General features: G+C 44.4%; 1 protein-coding gene across 2 annotated transcripts in view; it reads left to right on the top strand.

Moving 5' to 3' along the window:
• The window catches only part of GPC3 (glypican 3), a 143,758-nt gene that overhangs the window by 64,549 nt on the left and 63,498 nt on the right, over positions 1 to 15,711 (top strand). For both annotated transcript variants that reach the window (XM_027899375.1, XM_027899384.1), the window contains exon 3: positions 536 to 1,230. In XM_027899375.1, the coding sequence (XP_027755176.1) occupies positions 536 to 1,230 (695 nt within the window). The remainder of the gene's footprint in view (positions 1 to 535; positions 1,231 to 15,711) is intronic.

Genomic DNA, 15,711 nt, shown 5'->3' with positions numbered 1-15,711 from the left:
GTGGGGGCTTTTCCAATGGCTTGGAGGATACTTAGTGCTGGGGTTGAGTCGGAATATCCTCTGTGACTAAGCTCCTATAAATATTTTCCTTTTCATAATGGAATGTCAGCGTTTACTGTTTCCTGATTTTAAGCATTGTACAGTTTGTCAAACATTTATCTCTGCCTTAAATTAAGTCTGGAGATAGAATTCTTGTTAATTTCAAATCAATACGAAAGGGAGAGAGAAAGAAATTGCAGTCTAGCCGCTTTCTTGAATCAATATTTTCTTTAAAAGCTGAAATGTTAACTAGATCATAGGGTTTTTTGCCATTTTGAAATGTAGCTCCTGTTTAAAGAATTTATGCGTTGCCCCTGAAAATTGCTGATGCTGGTAAGTTTTGCAGCAGGCACAGCTGCCAGCAGGTGTTTGACCCAAGGCAGGCAGGATGGGGCCAGCCCTGGCAGCAGGGATGTGGTAGAACATTAAACATTATCCTCCTTGTTTCTGAGCTCATTGTCTCTTAATAACATTTTTCTTTTGTTCTGTTTTGCAGAAGCCTTTGAAATTGTAGTACGGCATGCAAGAAACTTCACCAACAGCATGTTTAGGACCCACTACAAGAGCATGGGACCCAGGGCTCTTAAACTGGTTGGAGAACTTTTTACTGATGTTTCTCTGTATATATTGGGCTCTGACATCAGTGTTAATGACATGATAAATGAATTTTTTGACAGTCTGTTTCCTTTGGTTTACTCCCACTTGATTAATCCCGGCTCCCCCGATCCTTCCCCGGAAATGACCGAATGCCTGCGGGCAGCCAGGAGGGACCTCAAAGTCTTTGGTAACTACCCGAAGGTGATGATGACGCAGGTGTCCAAGTCACTGCAGGCCACGCGGGTCTTCCTGCAGGCGCTGAACCTGGGGATTGAGGTGATAAACACCACTGACCACCTGAAATTCAGCAAGGACTGCGGGCGGGCGCTGCTGAAGATGTGGTACTGCTCGCACTGCCAGGGGCTGCTCCTGGCCAAGCCCTGTGCCGGCTACTGCGGCGTGGTGATGCAGGGGTGCCTGGCAGGCGTCGTGGAGATCCATAACCACTGGAGGGAGTACATCGGGGCTCTGGAGGGGCTGACCAAAGGCATGCACGGCATCTATGACATGGAGCACGTCCTCCTGAACCTGTTCTCCTTGGTGCGGGATGCGATCGTCCACGCCCAGAAGAGCGAAGGAAAGCTCTCGACAGCCGTGAGTAGATCTCTGCAGTGTTCCCCAAGCTTGCTGCTGTGGCAGGGCTCATGTACCATGAACTCTATATGCTGAAGCTATCCTGTCCCTTTCCTCCATTCAACAAACCCCAAATGCCTCAATTACCAGCTTCTTCCCTCCTGATTTTTTAAAAAAACTTTTGGTGGCCTTTGAAACTGGTGTTTACAGGGCCTGGGTTTCAGTTAAGGGCTTTTCCTCTTTTCAGGTTGGTCAGAGCAGAAGGGTCTGGACTTACCCTGGCATCAGCTTTGTAGCTGGGGTGTGAGGTTGGAAGCTGAGATGTCCCAGCCTTTCAGTTCTTCCTGAGTGCTGTGCTTACCTTGGGTAGCTGTGAAGGCTGGTCCTGCTCTCCAGGATGTTCCCTGTCTCCTTTAACATCACTAAAATATACATCCAAATAGATGCCGAGTAGAGGCACACATACTGTGGCATCCATCCCCTGATATACCAAAGAAAATCTAATTCTCCATCTTTTGGTAACTCATTCCAGTTATGGGCTGCATTTAATCCCAGGCATGAGATCGTTTCTTATTTGTTAGAAGTGACTTGACTCTTTAAAAAAAACATTGTGAATTTCTGAGCCTCTTGAGAAACTGAGACTTTCTTGTTCCGAAAATCCTGCTGCTGTTTGAACACCAAGGACAAATGTACTGTGGTAATACGATGCTTGTTCTGCAGAGCAGATTTTTCTTAAGACACAATTGAGCTGTTCCTTGTAGGTAAGGTAGAGTTGGGAATGGGGCAAAGGTGCAGGAGTGTTGTAATAGTTCACTTAAAGCCAGCGATGATTAAAATCTGACACTGTTCCCCTGTTAGCTGCTTGTTCCTGCCATTCTTGTATCCTGTTTACAAAAGGGCTGTGTTTATGTAGGTCACTGTACTACTTGCACTGTGAGTAACTCTTATCTTTTTCTGGGGGACTGTGGAAATGTATCAGCTTATGGATTTTGAGCTATGTGGCACTCAGCCAGCAGCACTCTTCTGTGCCGTTTGCTGTGCCTTCTTTGCTCCGTGATTGCCCAAGACATGCCACCACTCTTGTGCAGGCTGTGAAATAAAGAGGTGGCACTCATGTGGTGTCACACCACCTGGGTAGTTTGGCACACATGGAGGGAGTTCTCTCTGTTGCTCAGAAGGGATTTAGGGACCACATTGCAGTAAGCTGGATTACTCTTGTGTTGCAGTGACCAGGAGGAGGCTGTGGCTGAGCTGAGTGTTGGCCACCTGGGTAGATGGGTACAGGCAGGACTCATGGGCAGCATTTTAATCTCCAGGGTACAGTGCAGGACATTGCCTTTCAACCTGCCCTAGGCCCCCTTCTGCAGAAATCCCAGTTTTATAGCAGCTTGCCAAGCTCTTCCTATGTAGGGAGGTTTCAGCTGCTGGTCCAGGAGCAGCAGCTCTGGTGCCATGGAGTCAGGGCAGGTTCTTCTCCCTTCACTCCAAACCTATCCATCCTTTCTGGAACAGCAAAGGAGCAGAGATGTAACTGTATGTTTAGCTTGAGGTCAGGTGAGATGGAGAAGTCATGTTACAGGTGATACTAAGAGAAAACCCAGCTTAACTCTAAGTCCAGTTGGCATTTCCAAGGCAGTAAGAAACAGAACTTACTTCCACTTGTAGTGTGAGCCTATTTGATCTCAAAAGATCCGTTGACATACTCAGTTTTGAGCAAAAGCTTCCAACATGTTTTGCACTGGCAAACCTGCCATGCTTTTAAGTGCTAAGGCAGAACAAAAACACTGCCCTTGCAGGCTGTATGCCAGGTTTCACGAGCACAGACAACATGTGCATTGCTGTGTGATCCTAAAAGGATCAGTGCTTGTTCTCCCATGTCCTTCTTTTATTGGCACAACAGCAAAAATGCACTTTTCCTTGAAGATGTCGGTGTATGCAGCTAATGAACTTGACTGTCCCTTTTATTACTGAATATTGACACCTTGATCTGTCTACAGAGAAGGAGTATATGAAGTGCCACTAAAAACACAAGCCAAAGCAGTAGAGCTACAGTCTGCTCATCCTGTGCCAAACCAGAACATACGTTGACTTCCTTTACAATAAAAAATTAGTGGGCATTGCAAAACCATTGTGCTTTCGTACTTGATAGAGCTGTTTGAATTCATTAGTGCCATATGTAGTGAGGTACTTATTTAACCATAACTCCTCTTGATTATTTAATACTTGAGTGATTCTTTTATTTGCTCTAGAGACATTTTTGAGTTATAGGAGCGCAGAGGAAAAAATCCAAGCCAAGCAAGCTAGTTGCCTGGCAATTGTCACTAAAAGAGAATGGCCACTGGGTTTTTGAAGTTTGTTTTTAAAACACCTATGTTGCTCAGCTGAGGCTCTTATGTCAAACCTGAGCCCAGAGCAACCTTCTTTTAACGAATGAATGTATGAGTTGTTCAGTAGAGAAATAAAGCAGTAATGGAAGCATTGACAGTCTTAACTACAGTATTGCAGGTGGACTGACTGATAGCTGGGCTGCATCTGGGGTAATCTGGGGTAAATCTCTCTGTAAGATACCACTCCGTATGTGATAGAATACAACTTTTTTATTTAGCTGTGCTAGAATGAAAGTTTCTTGGTTAAATGTATAAGCACATATTGAGTTTCAAAGAATATACCCAGAAGCAAACAGTTATATTTACTGTTATCCTGTAAATATGATTAGTTTTAGACACTGTGGTCATATCAAAGTATGAAATGGCCACAGAAGTTGTCTTTGAAAATGTGGGGTTTTAGTTTTGGCCTGGTTCCTCATATTGACCTTGTTTATTACTGACCTTGTCACCATTGTTTTCATTCTATTCACCTGTATGGTATTAAGAATAATGATAGGTTATTTAATTGCCATTAATATCCCCTGGAATTATGGAAAACTTATCTTCCATGCCCATAGTGATTATAACCTGAATAACAACAGTACTGCCCTTGCCTGACCTTTGGGCTTCTTTTGTTTTTCACAGCATTGGTGGCATTTCTGCAGCAGTAGTTTTTTTTCCTCCTGGTGTTTCAGGTCCTTGAGTGTGTAACCTGACTGAGCATCCTTCCTGCATGTGGTTGTTCCTCATTCCCCCTTGCCACCCTCCCCTAGGCTGGGTATGGGCATCCACATGAAGACCTGGACCCTTTTGTAGCTTGCAGCAGACCTGGCTGCAAAGGGCATGTGAACCTGAGCTCCAGAGGTGTTGCAGAGCCTCCAGGTAGGTTTCTGAACATCTCTGCAGTTCCCAACTTGAGAAGTCATACTGCTGTTAATCTGCTTTTGGGAACTGCATTTAAATGTGAGCCTGTGTGTTCCTGATCTGTAAGCAGCAATGCAGAAGAGTGAATTCAGTAATATGGCAGTAAACAATTCCCATCCCAGGCCTTGCTTTAGTAGCTAATTTGTCAGCAGTAGTGTGTGTTAGGGCTTTATTATTTCTACAATTTGTCTGTTTAAAAACTTCACCCCTAAAACATGCTATTAAAATACTTTATCAAGGAGGCTGACTCTGAGGGCACATTGGGAAAAAAATTCGCTGTCTAGGGCTATATCTATATATATTAATTTTCCAATCCTCCAATTTTTCCCTGGTTGAAAATCTGCCTAGGATGTCCACCTCTTGTAGATATTTTAATCATGAGTGTAGGGAAGAGCGATTTTAGTCAGTCTGTTTGTGCTTTTTACCACAAACCAAGACAACTGGGAGAAATGCAGTACAAAAAAGCTTAATAGAATATTCAATCCCAGCACTTCTAAAAGTTAATGCTTTCGCTGTTGTTGGAATTACAAGAGTAACAATCTGTCTGTGTGTCTTGAACAGCTAATAGTTGATCTCCTCTGGGGTTACAATCATAGCATGGTTTATGTTGGAGCAGATCTTAAAGATCATCAAGTCCCAGCATTCCCTGACATGGGCACGAACACGTTCCACTAAACCAGGTGGCTCAAAGGCTTGTGCAGTCTGGCCTTGATGGGGCAGCCACAGCTTCTCAAGGCAACCTGTGCCAGGGGCTCACCACCCTCACAGTCAAGAATTTCTAATCTAAACCTGCCCTCTGTCAGTTTAAAGCTATTCCTTCTCATCTCATCTCCGTGCCCTTGTCAATAGTCCCTCTCCAGCTCTCTTGTAGCCCCTTTAGGTACTGCAGCACAGGACACAGTTGGCTTTTTGGGCTGCAAGTGCAGATTGCTGGGTCAGATTGAGCTTCTCATCCATCCACACCCCCAAATCCTTCTCTTCAGGGCTGCTCAATCCATTCTCTGCCCAGTCTGTATTTGTGCCTGGGATTGCTCTGACCCACCTCTCAAGCCTGTCCAGGCCCCTGCTGTTCCTCTTGCAGTAGGTTGAAGTGTGCAGCTCTACCTGCAGAGCATTGCCTAGAAAGAAAAGAACAGGGAGCTCAGCAAAGCCTTTTTTTTTTTTTTTTCCCCAGAATTTATGGCTGAGTTTCTATAAAATCCTATTAAATTGCAAAATTAACCAGACCTTTGTTCAGCCCCTCACACCCATCTGTGCTGAGGGGAGCAGGTTGAAGGAAGGGTGCCAGTGCCATACAGGAACAGCATGTAATTCCAGGCGTGCTTGTCTTGTGAGAGGATCCCTGCTGTTTTACTTCCCTGCAAACACCTTTAAAAGACTGTGGAGGTCTGGGTTAAGTAGGTTATACAGCCATTCTGTTGAGGGGCTGTGGAGGTGATGCCAGAGTGCAGGCTGGGTTTGCTGTTATCCCAAAGGTGGAGTGCTCACCTCACCTGGCTCAGGGAGAATGCCTGGTATGAACCCAGCTCTGATGCTGGCCTTGGGAAGCTGCCAGGGGAGCCCCAGGCAGGAACAGAGTCAGGCATGCTGGACGCTTGTTTGCCCTAGATTTTTAGGGAATCCTGGCAGGGAGTCCCCGGGTGTTCTGTAAAGACAGCCAGGTACTTTGGTTGGTTGTAGCACCATGGAGAGGAGCACTGCTCTGCTGCACTTGGTGTCCAGGTTAGCACTATCAGCAAATACACAGGGATGAAAGCCAAAAATATGTAAATAGAGGGACTTTTGGCATGCAGGGATGAAAGTATCATCTGTTGCCGTGCACAGTGATTTAGTGCATTTGTCAGCACAGCAATGCCGGGGCTCTTTTCCCTGGGATCTGCTTTTGGAGCTGCCTCACCTGGTAACTTGCTGGAAGCTGTTTTGCTTGGTGGGATGCAGCGGCAGGGAGCTCCGGTGAGTTTTCCTATCTGCTAATGGATTTTTCTTTCTGAGCTAGAGCTGGCAAGAGACTTGTGAGGAAAGCTTTGAAATTACAGCAGTGTTCGCCAAGTCCTTCCCTTTGAGATGCAGGGATTGGTTTCTTTGTACTTTTAATGCGGGCTGCTTTCTGTTGGCATTACTCCTGGGATAGTCAGCTGGATGTACAGCCTCTGTATTTTCAGGTTCTTTATTGGCAAAGCTTAATCCTCCGGCTATTCTCTAATGCTCACTGGTAGCTAGCTCCATTTTTCACTTAAAGCTGGAAATACAGGTGAGGTTTTGGTTTTCAGTGATCTCAGACCCCCTTGCAGCTGTCCCAAGGTGTGTGTATAATGTACTTTTGTTATCCATTTTGTGATAGGCAGTGTAAGGTGTCTGATAAGGCATGGTAAAGTAAGCATCTGTTCCCCCTGCAGGATGAAAATAAACCTCATTACTGAGGGCAGTATCAGCAGCATTCCCTTTCCTGTGAAAAGACCTTGGGAGTACTATGATTAGTTGTCTGAAGAGATTTCAGGTAGTAGAGATTTTCTGATACTTGTGGAAGCCTATGGCAAGCTGTTGAACTTCCAGGTATTGATTTTGAGCTAGAAATTCCCATTTATTGGTGGCTTGGCTGCTGCTGAAAGAGTAAGGGCAAAAATTATTCATGCGTGCACTTTTGTAACCCAATATCAGCAATGTTGATCCAGCTGCTTTGGTATGTTGCTACTGGACTCCAGTCTCTGGTTTAGTAATCAAAGACACAGTAGCAAATTAAGAGTCTGCATCTCATTTTTGGAAGGGACTTTGGGCATGAATGCTCTTGACCATCACTTGCCTCTCTAAGGGAGTGAGACTCAGAGGTTATTCTCAGCCTAGTGAAAGCTGTACCTCTTGTCTGGCCTGGGGAGGGAGGCCATTGGTGTCACAATTAATTAATTCACTGCTAACAAGTGCTTTGCCTCTGGAGGACACAGGTAGCACGCTATCATGGTCTTTGGTCAGCCTTGCCCTTTTCCTGCTGGGGTCCACTGTGGGCAGAATGGCATGCTGGTCTGCCCTCTGCCTGCCCTGGTGGCATGGCGAGGCTCTGAGTCAATTTGTCACTGAATTGGGTCCAGATGAAGCAGACTTGAGTGTGTGGGGCTGTGCAGAGCTGCTGGGTGGAAGCAGTGGCCAGTGATGCTCAAACCTGTCTCTGCAAAGCCAGAGAAGGTAGCACTGAACATCATCACAGGTATAATTTAAAAATAGCATTCGATTTTGTTTCAGTTTGTAAACTTTTATATTGCATTATCCTTTTTTGCTCTCCCTCTGTCCTTTTAACTGGATGTGTTCTAGCCTCTGGCATGTTGTGCCATTTCAAGGGAATTTGCAGCGATGCCTTTTTTTTTTTTTTTTTTAATTAAAAGTAGGAGGTAGCTGCTGACAGTGCCCCTTCCTCCCTGCATGCACACACGGCAGCACATGGAGCATCCTTTGACAGCGCTTTTGATGTCCAACCCAACTTTGCACTGATGCTCACATGAATCTGTTCGTAGACTTCAGTCTGAGGCAGATCTCTCAGCTGGTGGCAACTTCATCCCTGCTACTCTGCAGCTTTAAAGGAGCTTTTAAAGGCTGCTGCATTTTATGGGTGGGAATATCATACAGCACCCACTGAGCCTGGCTTAATCTCACTTCAACTCGTGTGTTGGCTGCAGTGGGAGTGAGATGCATACAGGTTCCATGTGATGGGATGTCTTGCATTTTTTCCGAGCTGGAGTCAGAACAAGCCTAAAGATCTCATGCAGATTAATTACTGGCTCTGTGTAGCTGTCTATGTGTACTGTGGCTTGGCCTGTTCCTTGTTTCAGTGGAGGAGCTCATTTGTTGTTTTACAACTGACTCCTGAGCATTTGAAAAGATATTTGGTTCTGAGATGCCCTGGCATCAGTTTTGCAGCAACGTCTTCTTTTCTCATCCCTCTTCTTTTTCCTGGCTCCCAGCACAGCTGGGTTAGGCAGCCTGACCTAGGATGCTTTGGGATGTAGGAGAGAAAGGAGCTGGTGATCATATCATCCAAAGCAAGCTGTGTGCGCATTGCAGGAGAGGATGTGTTGGGGGTTCCTGTTCCTTGGGCTCTGAGCTTTGTGCTTTGAAATTTCAAACTGTCTCATTTTGTAATAACCTGTAACGGTCAAGGACATAATGCGAGGTCTTGATGTAGATTGGATTTAAGCAGAAAAAACCCTGAGTTTCAGTCTGAACCAAAGATCACAGTGTCAGAAAGTTCCCTCCAGGTGTCTTGAGGCTTCTACTGCTTCAAAAGCTGTGGGAGAGGTGCTGGCTGGGGAGGAGCTGCCCCTCTGAGCAGGGAGGGCTGGGGCTGTATTAGCAGATGAGCTTTTACAGCTGAACTTCCTTGAGAGTTAAACCAGCCTTATGCTCTGGGTCCTTGCTGAGAGTTAGATTTGGTTTACCTAAGGATGCTGCAAGCTGGAGCATGACAGAAATAGGAGACTTTCAGGTCTGAGCTGACCCATCTGGCTTCTGAGGAGCCCACAGAGAAGTGAGATCTATGGCATGAACTGCCTTTATTCTTATTTAGCTTGGTCCAGACTGTGCCTCCAGAAAAGCCATTGCCCTGTGAGCTGAATGATGGAACTGCCTCTAGGGTTCTCTCCAAACTGCCCACGTACCTTTCTTTTTTCAGAGACATAAACCCCCTGAGTATCAGCCCTGTGGACACAGCTCCCTCGCTTGCTGCTCAGATTGCTGCTGCCTCCTGCAACCTCTATTAACATAGATGCTTTATTAGCAAAATACATTCTGGTCCATTTCCTTTCCTGAAGATTTTTATCCTTGCTTAGACCTGCAGCTTTGCAACACCACACTTGTGCTCACCAATATCCATCTCTCTGTGCTTTTTACGCTAAACCCTCTTTTGGCCTCATTATCCATGACTGCAGTTTCCACTAAGACCTCCATCTGAGGTCATTCGCCGGGCATCCTTCATCTTAACCGTGCTGAGTTTACTTCCAGTGACAGTAACCCCCGTGAGTGTTGCTGCCTTAAAACTAGAACTATCTCTCCCATTAGCAATGCTGATGAATGAGCCAAGAACAAACCAGAAACTTAAAAGCGACCCTCTGAAAAGCAGAAATAGCGCCCAGAGCTGCCTGGGTGGAGCAGCGGCGTTTAGTTTTGCACTGGAGAGGATGAAGGGCTGGGTTACAATGAGTGGTTTGCTTCATTTTGAATTCCCTGCCTGTGTGTGGTGCTGTGAATTATATCTTTTTTACATCTTATTGTAAAGTGGCTTTGAGGTACCAGGCATGAAAGATGCCATCTACAAATACATTTAGCTGGGAAAAAAATTCCAACAAACAATTCAGGCAGATTTTTTGTCCGTCTGCTGCAGCAGTGCACCCCTCATTGCTGGGTCCTCACTGCCTTCTCAGGCTACTGCAAAATGAACTGGTGGCCTTTTCCATCCCTTCCTGTTGTGTTGCCCCTCTAATAGGCCCCCGAGGGCATGGAGCCTACTTTCAGAAGGTGAAGTTTGCTGCTAACTGCATTATTTTTCCAAAGATCTGTTTAAGCAAGCGCAGGCTGGCTGCAGAAAGCTGTGCCGACAGCCTACAGCTACTTTGGCAGAGTTATTAATGTTTAAAAAGAAAAAGTAAAGAAAAGGTAAGGCTGCTTTTGGAGAATTTTACAATTCTTTATGCAGGTGTATTTTTTTAACCTAATCAATTTTCCCACCCAGTTCTCTTCCGTGCCACTGACCTGGAGAGGGAAGTGATCTGGGTGGTTACTGAGGATAATTTGGGATGACTGTCTTTCTAAATGCTTATTTAGAAATGTCTTTCTAAAGCTTATTAACTCTTGGATTGCACATATTGATCTGTATCGTTGTACAGATAAACTTCATGCTGCTGCTCTCCAGAGAGCCAGAGTGCAGGTATTTCTGCAAATACCTCCACTGCCTGTGCTGGTATTTAAGTTATCCATGGTCTGTCTCCTCCCCGAGGGACAGCCCAAAAGCCATGGAGTAGAGGGCACTTGAGGACAGTGAGAACTGCATGAGGTGATTTCTGGCCCTGACCAGCAAAATGGCACCAGTAGCTCAGAGCAGATGGGCCCCGAAGGGTTTGCCCAGCAGATGCTGAAAAATGTCCAGGAAGGACATCTCTGAGCCTTGCTTCATGCAATTCCCATTGTTTGGAGCCAGAAAGAACTTCAGTAACACTAGCTGTAGATTTTGGTGCACGGTGTTTATCTTTTCAGTGAGTTGTGGAAATGCCCAGTTTACAACTTCCCAGGTGAGTGGAAAGTAACGAAGATAGACAAAGATGCATTACAAGTGTTTAGTCCATTTTTTTTCCCCATCCAGTGCTTCCACCACCTCATTTTGGAATTGTTGCATGTCAGTTTATTGGAATTCGCTTCTCATAATCAAATATTAGTCCTCTGTTCGATGACGTTAATAAAGGTGTTGTGATAAAGTCGAATTAATTTCATTTGTCTGAAAACAACCTATTGTTGAATGAGTTACTTCAATACATTAATCAGACATATAGCATTGTAACGAGGTTAAAAGTGCACACCGATTTCCATTATAAAGATATTCTCAATCAAGCAGAAACTAATCTAACGTTGCAAGTCATTCTGTAATTTGATTGTTCTAACCGCAGTACATGTAAAAACAAGATGTCTTACAACAGAGTCTCAAAAAAGCCCTGCAGGTATTGATATCTTTAAAGAAAAGAATGATTTACATTTTCAATAAACCTGATTTGTCTTTGGGAAAAATGTAATTCCTTTATCATGGGCAAAAATCTAATGGGAGCCTTTTTACCTTGTTTGCCATGTTTTGAGTGTATTATCTTAGTGTTGACCCTTAATTGGATTAAGTTAGGCCTGACTGTCAGGGAAAAAAAAGCCTCCTATGCATCTGGCAGCTTCAAAACTAAGAAAATTCAACACATGAAGGAGAAAACACAATGAAAAAAGAACACAGGGCCATCCCAAGCCCTTTGTTGGTCTTGACTGGATTAATTTTACCAGCAGCTAATCTCTGCTGTGCAGAGATACTTTTACCACTTTCTGTTAATGACAATTGTTACACTTCTATTTTAGGCTTTGTTTGGGAAGGTCCATAGCACAGCCGTGGGGAGAGCCTCGTGCTTCCCTTGCCAGGAGCTGGACAATGTGGTGTGGGGTTGCTTTGGGCTTTGGTGAAAAATAAATTCTTGTAATTTTTGTGCCGAAGAAATTCAGCAGCTTAACTGTTCAAATGATTTGTTGAGCTTTGGTGACTCCAGCTTTGTTTTTTTTAGCAGAGAGAGGTGTTTGGAAAGAGAGAAGTGGATAGAGGGAGCAAAAGGTGGCTGGTGAGGGGGTTATTCCTACGGGGAGGTTGAAATAAGTAGGGTGATGGTCGTTTGTAAGGGATGGGTGAGTGGGGAGGAATGGTAAGTACCAAACCCTTTGAGGTTGGAAGGATTTTCCATTCAGCATAGGAAGGGAAAAGGGAATTTTATAGCAAAAAAAAAAAAAAAAAAACACTTAGTGGTGTAAAAACCTTTGGGATGGTTTCAGTGCAAGCAGTTATTGAAATATAAATCTGAAAAGCTGTGTATACCTGTGAGCACAGTCTGTGCAGATTGCAAAGCAGGCACTGCATTTACCTGCTTGTTTTGACATCACCAGTTAAAGCAGATTTAGCAGTAAGCCCCATGTGCTCTATTTTAAATAAATATTACACTTGCTACTGGATTGCTGAGAGAGAGAGAGAGAGAACTAATTAAGGAGATGGGATATCATCAGTAAATTTTTCTTCCTTGAGATTTTATGAGCAGTAATTTGAAAAGAGCCATATTAAAGTCATTGAGGAACAAGTTAATGCTGCGTTTCTAAGAATATTGTCCTTCTACTCAAAGATTATATTAAAGAATAAACAGTGTACAGTAGCTAATTGCTAGCTGACACATTATAATGGCTTTATACTTCCAAAATTGAATTGGTCTGGTTTAAGGAAAAAAAAAAAAAAAAGGGAAAAAGTAATGCAGTAACTTTTTAATTATTTAAGGAAGTATTTCTCAAAGAATAATTGAATCTGTGCTCATGGCTGCAGGGGGGAAGAGGGGCTGGTCAGTATTGACCACATTTGCAAGCCGGCTGACACAGCTGCTGTTAAATACCCCATTATAGGCTCTGACTCCGGCTTGCTGGCTTACATTCCAGACTGATGGCAGGTATCTGCTTTTCCTCTCTAAATGAAGCTGCTAGGAATTTATTTCTCTTGGATTGTTCCTTTCTGTAGTGCCGTAGGCACAAACACTGTGCAATATTAAAACCCACAGAAATCTGCCAAGGAAACCGATTAACCCATGGCAGGAAAATAACAAGCGCATGGCGATTGCCTGGAGCCTTTGTACTGCCTGGCTTTGCCCAGTGATAGTTTCTTTTAAGGTCTTGGTAGGAGCTGGTAATCCCTCAAGCCCATTCCTTGCTTCTCAGTCTTTTGGGATGGAGTAGATTTAATTGCTTGCAATAGGAAGGTCTTCTAGGGACCTGAAGTAGCAATTGTGTGTTACAGTATGCGCAAAATGCAGTTGTATAATTGCAATGTATTCAGCATCCTTAGCAGAAATGGGCTTTGCTGCCTTCAGTCCAAATTTTCTGTCAGGTTAGATGAATCAGTGCTAATGTGGAAATCAGCTGCTGGAGTTTGGAGCATCTTCAGTCTCCTTGGGGAATCAGTCCCACAGGCAGAGCAGCAGCCCAGGGTCGGAAGCAGCCATGCTGCCTCATTAGCTGTGAAGCATGTTGAGGGCACAGGGCTTCACCAGGAGCTGGGCTCTGGGTGCTGTCACAATTTGCTTCTGAACCTGGCTTTGGTCAGTCTAACACATTCTGTTTTTCTTTGGATTTTGGTCCCACATCTTCCCTTTTGCTCTGTTGTCACCTTCCAGGCAAAGCTCACTTCTTTTTCCAAGAAAAAAGTCTTAGTTTGGTTTTGTCTAAGAAGCATCAGATTGCACAGATCCAACTTAAAACCATAATGGTGCTTTAGTGTGCTATGGGGCCCTGTTCTGGGAAATGTCTTCTTGGGAAAACTGCTTAAGTGTATGCTAAAAATTAGGCAAAAAATGCTTTTTTCCTGACTCTCCCAGTTGGTTGGCTGGGTGGGTCTGAGCCCTGGCTGGGTTCCAGCTGCCTGCCCTAACCATCCTAACTGAAATAGCAAATTTTTTGTTAAATATGGAATTTACAACATGCTGGAGGGAAAAGCTGACTTGAAAAGTTGTGCTGTAATTATACGTCATGGATTATAAAGGCAGAAGGAACAACTGTGATCATTTAGTCCAACTTCCTCTCTACCTATAAATAACAATAAACAGCCTTTTGCTTAAACACAAAGCAGCTTTCTTTGGTGTATTAAATGCTCCATGCTGGGGATGCCAGAAAGAAGAAACATCTTGTTTCCATTATTTTATGTAGGTTTGAAAGGGCTCGGCTCAAGCTGAGGTCATGGTTCCTTTGAGAGAAAGGGCATCCTGCACTGGGAGAAGCTGGGTCAGTTCAGGAGTCAGGAGGAGCCTTGTGTGCTGCAGCACATGAACAGTACACTGGGCATCGCGTTCTCCTGGGGACAGGTTGGTGTGCCCTAGTGGGAGCAGCCACTGGAAACACAGAGCTCATCCCTGTCTGATTTAAGCCAATTGAACCCTGGCACAGCGGAGCGAAGTGCAGATGGGAAGCATCCAACTTCAGCAATTGGCACCAAGGATTGAAACCCCTAGAAAGTCCCTTGTGCTCCCAACTGCTCTGCTGGGCTGCCCTTATGCAGGCTCTGGGGTAGAGTGACTGTGTAACCATATGATGTGTCAGACCTGCCAGCTCCCGTGTCACCTCTGTCACATCAATACAATGGCTGCATGGGGAGCACATCCTGTTCCTTGGCCTGAGAACCAGCCCCAGTTATCCTTGGGTGACACTGGGGTGCAGGGAGGGTCTTGTGCAGCAGCTGGGGTGTGCAAAGACAGCTGGGCTGGTAGCTCCTCTTCACTGCATCTTGACCCATCTCTTGTTTTTCTCTCCTTTGGTGGTCACAGCTGTTTTTACATACAAGAAATGAGGGAGCATCTATTGGTCTTCCCCGGGCCCTGTGTTCTTGCTTTGACACTGAACCTCTGCAAAATACCTAGTGGTGCTGTACATGAAGGATGGGAATCGTGATTTGGAACTAGATGATCTTAAAGGTCCCTTCCAACCCAAACCATTCTGTATCTCTCTGAAAAATGAAGTTATATTTCCTTTTAAAAATGCTTCCATAATGTTTCCATGGTCTGGGAAGAGTTGGAAGACCTGATCTTCAAACCAGGTGGTGATGGCCTTCGGTGTCACCTGGACTGGTGGCTGCAGGGGTCTCTGAGCATTTGTAGCGCACGTTTGCAGCACATGTTGGGCGTCACCGCGGGCACTGGTGTGACAGGCACTCTGTTATTTTAAGCATTAGTGTTTGTGTGCATTTTACACATTATAGCATTGCATTATTTAAGGGTGATGCATTATTAAACGCTCTTCTCCTCAGAGTGGAGAGTAGGTCACTTCCCGCGATTCCTGCTGCTCTGCATGAGTGAGTTAGGATGCTGTCTCTTATGTAATCCTTGCAGTCTGAATAATGGTGATTGTAATACTATAGAGCTGATTAATAACATTTAGTACTCCATTAATGAGGAATTTTAGTGAAATGCTCATAGAAGACATCTGTGTTACCATACTCAGTTTGTTCTTTCTGCTTGAGTGCCTGGAACCAGAAGAACAATCATTACTTAGTTAATAATGATGTGCTTCTTAAAATAAAGGCTTGTAAATTCATTTTTATGCCCATAATCATATTTTTCTGCTGTGAGAAGAGTGAGGGAGTTGGGAATTATCTCTTTCCCATCTTCCTGACAAAATGTATATAATGATTAGAAGCATATAATAAGAGTGTTTGTCCTAGCCAAATGTTTCTTCACTCCTGTTAATCAGCATTTGTTTGAGAGCGTGGTGCCGTTTGTGGAAGGCGATGCAATCACTGGGGCAGTGTGGCAGATTTAAATCAGTAATAAAAGCCCTGGGGAAATTAACAAGACAAAACATTAACCACAGACTAAACATTAACATATATTAGCATTTTTATTACACCTGTAGAAATGGTAAATGTGCTTGGTTACTACTATTAAAAAGTTTATGTTCTATCCCACATCATCGC

This window comes from Empidonax traillii, unplaced genomic scaffold (assembly GCF_003031625.1).
Source record: "Empidonax traillii isolate 1590-97213 ecotype Southwest subspecies unplaced genomic scaffold, ASM303162v1 scaffold20:size5563877, whole genome shotgun sequence".
Classification (NCBI taxonomy): domain Eukaryota; kingdom Metazoa; phylum Chordata; class Aves; order Passeriformes; family Tyrannidae; genus Empidonax; species Empidonax traillii.
This window is presented reverse-complemented; position numbering and strand designations above follow the sequence as displayed.